This window comes from Lotus japonicus, chromosome 2 (assembly GCF_012489685.1).
Source record: "Lotus japonicus ecotype B-129 chromosome 2, LjGifu_v1.2".
In the NCBI taxonomy this organism is placed as follows: Eukaryota; Viridiplantae; Streptophyta; class Magnoliopsida; order Fabales; family Fabaceae; genus Lotus; species Lotus japonicus.
In genome coordinates this window covers 75,339,545-75,348,542 of record NC_080042.1, presented here as the reverse complement: position 1 = coordinate 75,348,542, position 8,998 = coordinate 75,339,545, and the positions used below count along the sequence as shown (strand labels likewise).

The 8,998-nt window shown below is 37.0% G+C and overlaps 1 protein-coding gene across 2 annotated transcripts; it reads left to right on the top strand.

The window, feature by feature from the left end:
- The first annotated feature begins 726 nt into the window (after positions 1 to 726).
- Positions 727 to 8,730, top strand: LOC130739588 (receptor-like protein 4). Of its 2 annotated transcripts, XM_057591921.1 has the most exons (9): positions 739 to 1,102; positions 1,226 to 2,287; positions 2,715 to 2,865; positions 3,427 to 3,498; positions 4,327 to 4,395; positions 4,990 to 5,058; positions 6,773 to 6,850; positions 7,340 to 7,545; positions 8,062 to 8,730. In XM_057591921.1, the coding sequence occupies exons 1-9, from the start codon at positions 1,021 to 1,023 to the stop codon at positions 8,166 to 8,168; spliced, it is 1,896 nt and encodes a 631-aa protein (XP_057447904.1). In that variant the 5' UTR covers positions 739 to 1,020; the 3' UTR covers positions 8,169 to 8,730. The 2 variants fall into 2 exon arrangements, 1 of the variants encoding a protein (XP_057447904.1); XR_009019906.1 differs by lacking the exon at positions 8,062 to 8,730 and having other exon boundaries at positions 727 to 1,102; positions 6,773 to 6,953; positions 7,340 to 7,477.
- The last annotated feature ends 268 nt before the right edge of the window (positions 8,731 to 8,998 follow it).

The window sequence follows — 8,998 nt, the reverse complement described above, 5'->3', positions numbered from 1 at the left end:
TTTACTTGAGGATAACAATAAATATATTCTAAGCCGTTTTGAATTTTTCATTCACATGATGTGATGAGTTTGTGTTTTTGGGCGGTGCGTGACTTCACTTTGGTCCCGTGCGCACCCATCACCCATGATTATTCAACATTCATTGGCAATTCAAAGCTACACTTACGATTTCAACATCAGGCTCACTACCCACTCACGTACATTAACTATATCCCAACTCTTAACTATAACTATTTTTTCTGACATTAACGCGGTTTGAATTCGCTTAATTGCTACATTTTCTCCCTCCCTCCCTCACTCTACTAAAGCAAGTAATTGCAGTGGCCACTCAACTTTAGCATTTTTAATATAAATTAAATGCTAATAATTCTTTTAACTTTCTTATCCACTCTTTCTATTCCCTTTTTTTTTCGGTGCTTTAGCATTTTCTTACCCTATTTTAATTGCCATTTTGCTAAGTAAATAATATATTAGCTACAGCAAACAAGATGTGAAATAGTAGTTAGATTACTTCATCTCTTAAGTAAAAAATTAAAATTTGATCATCATTCATGAGTATCACACACATCCTGTAGTTAGTTGTTTACTGTTTAGTGTAAATAAACTCAGTGAAATAATTGGTCATTAGTGTTGGTGAATAAGAAAATGAAAGAATCAAATCTCAAGTAGACAAGTAATGTACACTTTCCCTAGATTCACTCGGTTTCCATTTTTAATCCCATTGTCCCTTCCCCTCCACCTCCACCTCCACCTCCAACTAGAAGAAGACAAAGCAAGCTAGCTGCTGCTGCAGCTTGACTAGCACCGCATAAAGCAAACCACAATTCACTTCACAAAACTCCCAAAAAACAAAACTAGATCCCCAAATCTATCACTCATTCACCTCCTTCATTCTTCTTCTCCCAACCCCACACCACACCACAACACAAACAAACAAACAAAACTCAACACACACAAACAACACCTCTTCCAACTTGCATTTCCCTCAAACCCATCACCATTCATCACTGCAAAGTAGCAATGTCTTTCCCCCTCTTCCTCTTCTTCTCAATCATCACTCTTTCCACAGCTCTTCCTCCTCAACCATACTCTTACCCACACGGTTAGTTAGTTAGTTAGTTAGTTAATTAGTTACAGTTTTGCAATTCCAATCTCTCTCTCTCTCTCTCTCTCTCTCTCTCTCTCTCTCTAAAACCTTCACTCTCTTTCTCTCTCATCATTTCAGGTCTCTCTTACCACATCGACTGTGGAAGCCCAACAAACACCACCGACTCCTTCAACACCACATGGCTCTCCGACCGCTACTTCACCGGCGGCGCCACCGGCATCGTCTCCGAGCCTCTCCACTTCCACCACAACCACGAGAAGACTCTCCGCTTCTTCCCAATCTCCTCCGGCAAGAAGAATTGCTACGCCATCCCCTCCCTCCCTCCCTCCCGCTACCTCTTCCGCACCTTCATCGTCTACGACAACTACGACGGCAAGTCTCACCCTCCCTCCTTCGACGTCTCCGTCCGCGGCACCGTCGTCTTCTCCTGGCGCTCCCCTTGGCCACAGTCGCTCTCCCGTAACGGCGCATACTCCGACCTCTTCGCGGTTGTTGAAGGCCAAGCCCTAATCTGCTTCTACAGCTTCGCCACCGATCCTCCGGTTGTGTCTTCTCTCGAGCTCTTCGCCGTCGATCCGTTGTCGTATGACTCCGCTGCGATCGGAAGCAACGAAACCATACTCGTGAACTATGGAAGGTTGAGCTGCGGCTCGGAGCAGTGGGGGCCGGGGTTCACCGCTGACGCCGACCGATTCGGCCGGTCGTGGCAGTCCGATAAGGAGTTCCGAACCGGGAAGGACAGGGTTGTGACGGTGTCGACGAGGGAGAGCATTGCTGGGACTGATCAGAAGCCGAATTACTTCCCGGAGAAATTGTACAAGACGGCGTTGACGACGGCGGAGACTGCGGAGGAAGGTGGTGGTGTTTTGGAGTATGAACTGGGTGTCGATGCGAAGCTGGATTATCTGGTGTGGCTGCATTTTGCTGAGATTGAAGGGAAGGTGAAGAGGGCAGGGGAGAGGGTGTTTGATGTGTTCATCAATGGCGATAACTTGACTAGGGTGGATATATACAAGCAGGTTGGGGGGTTTGCGGCGTTTAGCTGGCATCGGACGGTGAAGAATTTGAGTAGCAGTGTGATGAGTGTGAAGCTTGTTGGGGTTGTGGGTGCGCCTCTCATTTCTGGGATCGAGAATTATGCTCTGGTTCCTGGTGATCCTTCCACTGTTCCTCAACAAGGTGGGTAGGTAAACTTTGCTAAAAATTGGAGAGATTTGTTTTTTCTTCTTGTTTTCTCTCGTTTAGATTCTGGTGCAAATTTGGAAACTCTCATTCCCAAAAGGATTCTGATTTTTGTTTTCTTCTTTTGGATTCTTGTTAATAGTTCTTTCTGTGTGTATTACTGTGAATTGATGTCATGAAGTTGTGCGTTAATGGAAATTTAGGTAGGGAGTTTTGATTTATGAATTGTGTGCAAATATAGTTAGTTACCAATTGTTTAGGTGGTTGATGTGTTTAATTATTTATTCTTTTGGTAATAGTTTCTATTTACTGATGTTAAGACTGGGGAAATAGGGACATGGACATGGTCAAGATTTTGTTGACTGAAGAGAGACCACACAAGAATTTTAGTCAGTGAAGGACTCTAATTTATTTTTTGGTGCAGTGATTGCCATGAAAGGGTTGAAAGATTCACTCCGGGTTCCTGAAAGAATGGGTTGGAATGGTGATCCTTGTGCTCCTACTAATTGGGATGCTTGGGAGGGAGTTACCTGCCGAATGAGTAAGGATAATACTGCTCTGGTGATTAGTCAAATGTAAGCATTCTTTTCCATTCTCCTATATGAAATTGAGCTTCTAATTGGTTTTTTGAAAGAAAATTAGTGATAGGTATCCAAGGTAGGAATCTTGCTTAAAGTCCCTTAATAATTGACATGTTTAACTTTATGGGTAAGGTTAATGGTGGGGTAGGTTCCATATGCTAAATGTACTGATAGTGGGTGAATCTAAAGCACTCGTGATATCTTGTGGCCATGTCATTTTATAAAAGAAGTTTCCTATTCATTTTTGTAGAAAACTACAGTTAATTTTTTTCCTCATCTGTAAATTAATCTATAGATGAAAGGTTGGCTGTATGGAAGTGAGTCTTGTAATTGGGAATAAAGGGTGACTTAGGAAAATTATATTCCAAATCTATAAGAAGGACTTAAAGTTAAATAATTTATCTACTGTTTCCCCTGGAAAGCTTGGGTAGGTAGTGGATTATGGGTTCAGCTGCTATTCCACAAATGCATATTGTCTATAGTTATTTTCTGGTTATTTATTTTATTTTCCTCTCCTAAAGTTTTGACTTTATCTTATTCCAATTTTTATTTCAGAGATCTGGGCAGTCAAGGCTTGAAAGGTCTCATAAGCGATCAGATTAGTCTTTTGTCAGACTTGGTAAGCCTGTAAGTATCAGCAGCAAAATGTTCACATATGCTTATCATCTTTCCCATCATGTGGCTTATAGATTTTTTTTTATGTCAACATATACTGGTATGCAGTTGGAAACATGATATAATTGGCTGAGGTCCATAAAACTTCACCTTGTTTTGAATTGCTCTGTTGTTGTTCATGTGTTCTGTGAAACTGCAGTTATTATTATGTTCTCATTATATTTGGTTGGTTTCTTATATCTGACCTAAGGTTGTCAACCTCTGAGAGTATACTAGGAACATAGACTTGTAACAGTTTACCTTATACAAAAAGAACTTAGGCGTGTACTCCTTTTAGCAGTAGGGTAAGCTGAGTCAGAAAATAAAAGTAGACAAGGAACTAGGGTGAAAAACCAGCACACAACACGCCCAAAAACAAAACAAGGTTGAAACAACAGCAAACCAGCAGCTACCACACAGGAAAAAAAACACTTGGGGTTGATCGATTGATGGCTTCTGAGATGGACTATGGTGTCAACTTTGACACAGTGATATCTTTTCTGCACTGCACTTGACGAATGAATACTACTATTCTTAATTTGTTTCCATCCCTAATCATCATTATAACTCATTTGATATTCTAGTGCCAGCCTCAATCTTTTATTTGTACTCTTTATTTATAGTGTTTCTTTGCATGGTGTACATGCATGTTGGCCTCCATTTTGGATCCAGATGCCCTAATATATTGGCTGTAGATCATAATTCATTAATTTTATGCTTTCAGCTTGGGTTTTCCTTGACAAACATCAGTCATGTGTATAATGGTTTCTACTATCTGTTAAATTCTCTTTAAATTTACAGGAACTTGAGTTCTAATTTGCTGGTGGGTGAAATACCTTCTGGACTAGGTCAAAAATCCCTGACACACCTGTAAGTTTAGGGCTTCTTTAGACATGTTGCAAAATACTTTACAAAACTCAACTTACTGGAGTTCTCAATTTGATTAAATGATGATAAGTTCCCATGTCTTTTACCTGCTGAATTTCATATATTATAAGGTATTTCTTTCATTTACTTTTGCTACTATGCTGAACATTGAAGATAAATTGACCATTATGTTTTTCCTGATATGCCATATCATATTGGCCTTCCATCCAGTTATTAGAAACACTGGATTGGTCCTTCAGTGATAGTTAAACATCAGTTTCATCCCTTTAGAGACCAAACTGATGTTACTTTAAGGTACAATTTGACGGCATAAATTGAAATTAAATGACCAATTTGATATATCATTCTATTATAAGTGGAGGACCAAAATGGATATTTATTGAATGCTATAATATCTTTGTATTCTATATGTTCTTCTTGTAGAGGTGAATTCTGGAGTCACTCATTGGTGCAACTTCTTCTAAAAGAATAATTTATCTTAATATTACGATCCAGCTGTTTGATCTATATTCAGAGCAAGTTAACATTGTTATTTATTTAATATTTCACTTGTTTTAATTGTAATCTATACTGTAGGGACTTGTCCAACAATCAATTAACAGGCTCCATACCAGATAGTATAGCCTCTTCAAGTTTGCAGCTTGCGTAAGTATTGACTGCGTTATATTTAGCGTTTTGTTAACATATATTCTTAAAACAAAGGTTAAGCTATAAAGAATAGAAACTTAAAAATGAAAGGTCTAGATGGGGCATTTTATATCTTGAAAATGTGAAGTATTTATTTTTTAAGTAACTGAGGTGAGTAATGATTTAAATAGCGCTAGTTTTGGATAGAATATTTCATTCTTTTCCTTACCTTCTCTTTTGCATATCAGTCACCATGATACCATGTAATTATTAGAACAATTTTATTTCCTTTTTTTCTCCTGATTATCATTTACTGGGATACGTGTACAAGTCTACAAATACTAAATCTTGTAATTTGTAATTTATCGGTGAATAAAAATATGATGATTCAGTCCTTTCTAGATGGTAATATTGAACTTCAAACTTCCCTTCACTTTTGTGCTTCATGTTCCTAAACTCTCCGATGATCTTTATTCTATTCATGAACTCATCGAAGATTTAAGTGTGCAGTGACGTGTTTCTACTCCAATTGTGTTTTCTAGAATCTTGCCATAGGGAGGACGGGTAGAGTTTATAAGGAACCGAATGGTTATATTATTTGCAGTACGTGGTACTTGGGGTAATATCAAATAGATGTTCACTTTTTGTTGATAGGAGATCCACCACGGGTGTTGCTTGTTTTTATATGGAAATTTGGTAACATGGAAAGTAAGAAGTGAAATGTAAATGTAGTTGCAAGGTGATTGCAGAGGCAGAATTTTCAGCTATTGTTGGGGTTTGTAAGATGTTATGGGTGATGATTATACTTGATGACCTCAAAACGAAGTATGAAACTCCCATGAGGCTATTTTGTGAAAATAAGTTTGCCATTAGAGTTGCACACAACTCAATTTAACATGATAAAACAAAACACATTGAAATAAATTGTGATAATCAAGCTGCACTGCTTATTGACCCAAATCACGTTTTCCATTAAAAAACGAGCACACCGAGATAAATTGTCATTTTATCTTAAGAAAAGATCTTGTATGGAGACATCACCCCTCACATTGTTGTTTCAAATAATCAACTAGTAGAAGTTTTTAACGAGTCTTTCTGTGGTCCTGACTTCTATGCTCTAGTTTGAATACATGTAAGTACCCACTAGTGTATATAAGTGTATTGTATATATTAAGTACTAACTAGAATCAGGCAATTATGGTAATTAGGCTAACTGTAATCTATCTTATTATTTTTGTTCAGTCAAATATATTAACTCTTGAGCAATTGAGACTGCTAGATCACTCATATATTCTCTCATTCTTTCTTTCTCTTCTATCCCAACATAAAAAATTTACTTGCAATTGTTGTTGATATTAAATTTGGTCTGGCTACTGCCTTTGCAGTGGATCTGGGGCTATTTGATCAATGTAATAAAATATGTGCATTACATTTTTGGAATTGCAAGAGTTAGTCAACATGCATTAAATTGTAGTTTAATATTAATATCCTGAGGATGAAAAAACTGTTTATTTGCTCAAAGTACCTTAGCTGTGAATGAAGCTGATTTTGAGTGTGGAAAAGCGTAGACCATTCTATTTCCTTTTACCTTTAAGTGTATGGACATTACAGAAAAGATATATCAGAAAACACTTAACCTCTGATCGTGATCGTTTTAATCAAGTGTTCCTTTTACCTTCCTCATAATTTTTGCTTTCTTTGGTCTGTTTCTAAATCTATTTTGCAATGCCAGGCTATTGAATGGTAACTTATTGGAAGGACGAGTGCCAGAGCAACTTTATTCGATCGGTGTGCATGGTGGTGCTATTGAGTATGTCACTTTAATCCAATAGCTTTATTCTACTAGCTTTTTGGTAATGCGTTTTGTCGCAGTCTGTCGCAACCCTCTATGGTATTCCAGTTGCATTATTATGGTATGCTGAAGCAAATTTGATGATTTCCAAAATCTTTTTAACTTTGCTTTGCCTTCAATGTTTCTAAATGACTTACTACGCAATATTTGTGATCTAGCCTTTATTGTAGTGATAAATTTGCTTATAAAGTGACAAACCAGATGTTTACCCATAGCAAACCCTCAGTTCTACAACTATGCTTTAGGCTCTAGCTATGACTTTGTCCATATTCTGAAGTAATCACAATTAGTTGTCACCCAAGTTGCTAGCGTTGTAATAGGTCAATAGTATATCACTGAAGGATTTTGTATTATGGTGTACTTGTTAAAGGTCCTCTTAAATTATAATTATGTTATTCAAATAGAAATAATATCTTTTTTATCTTCAATTTGATTTGTTTTACTCAGTCTCTCTGGAAACAAAGGTTTGTGCGGTGTGCCATCCCTGCCAGCTTGTCCTATGTTTTGGGAGAATGGCAAATTATCTACTGGGGGTAAAATTGCAATAGGCGTGTCATGTCTTCTTGTTTTCTGTGTCATACTGCTGCTGGTTTATATCTATATCAGAAGGAGAAACAATGATTATGACTTCGCTCTGCCTCATGAATTAACATGTGAGTATGATTTCAAAAAGATTATTTTCTTATTTATTTTTTGGAGATAGCTATAGTATTGCTTTATTTACTTTACCGGAGTGGTAGTTTCTCTTTTCTGCTATACAATAAACAGAATTTGAAGTGTTTTATCGGTAGCCAGGTTCCACAAAATAGTTGTTAGTTAGTGACCAAGTTTTTTCTACTTACACTTTAAATACTTAACTGCTTTTTAAATTGTAGCAAGATTGATTCATTGATAGTGGAAAAGTGAAATTTTATGCTTGGACTGTGAAAATTAAATACTTATTGAAGATATGAGGTTTGATTTTACCCTTACATGAGGAAAGGCCATTTAAATCAATATTTTATCATTGGCCCTGTGGCCTGTACATAGTATCCACCCTTAGTGTTTAAGGTGAGCCATTGAAATTCCAGTAAATAAAAAATGTTTGATTTTATATATAGAGTTCTAGCTGATTGTTTGATGCTTTAATCCTCTGCTAACTGTTGACTATTCTATGGTTTCATTTGCAGCATTAGCTGCCAAGAGAAACCGATATCAGAGGCAGAAATCCTTAATGGTTCTTGAAATGGAGAGTCAACACGCCAAGGGACTACCTTCACATTTTACCACCCAGTAACCTTGTAAATGGACGTGGTAATGGAAATTATTTTTCAAACATACACTGACACCGACACATGCAGCTTAGAGAAAGGGTTTGAAAGTGTTGCAGCACCAATTCTAGACCATGATGTGAAACACTTCCGCTTTAGTGGAAAATGGCTTCTGGGGTTCATCTTTCCCATACAACTGTCTCGTCAATGATTCTTGAAGCCACTTATTACCATGCATGCCCTTTATCACAATGGTTATTGTCCCATCAAACAAATCATACACCCTATAATGTCAATACTTAGCCGCAACTTTTGCTGAATATGTGACATTCATTTTTGTGAAATTTAGCCACATGTTAGTGTCCAACTACATCAATTCCACTTGACTTTTTTTAACATTGTACACTGATTTATGTAGCTACAGAGCCGTGATTGGACTTCATTGTAAATGTACTTCCAAAACTTCAATTCGCTTGTAGTTTGTACGAAGTAAAGCATGACAGAAAAATTCCACACTTCAGAATAATCCTTTCTATCTTTTGTTCCATATACAAATTATAAATCTATAAGTTTTTTGGAGTTTCTCTATTCAGCTGTTTGTATTTTAGAAAGATACAATGTAATGGATTTAGAATTTTAGATAGTATTTCATTTTGTTTTACATTTAAAGTCGTAGTGTTGAATAAGTGTCTTGTTGAGTGCAAGTTTATTTTCCCTTGTCTAAATTTAATTTAATTGAGAGAATAACTAATGATATCGGTGTATATGTTTCGAAATCAATGTTTAAGACTAGCTTTTTAAAGCTCAATTGTTAAGTTAATGTTTCTGATTAATTTTAGAGGTAAAGATGAATAAC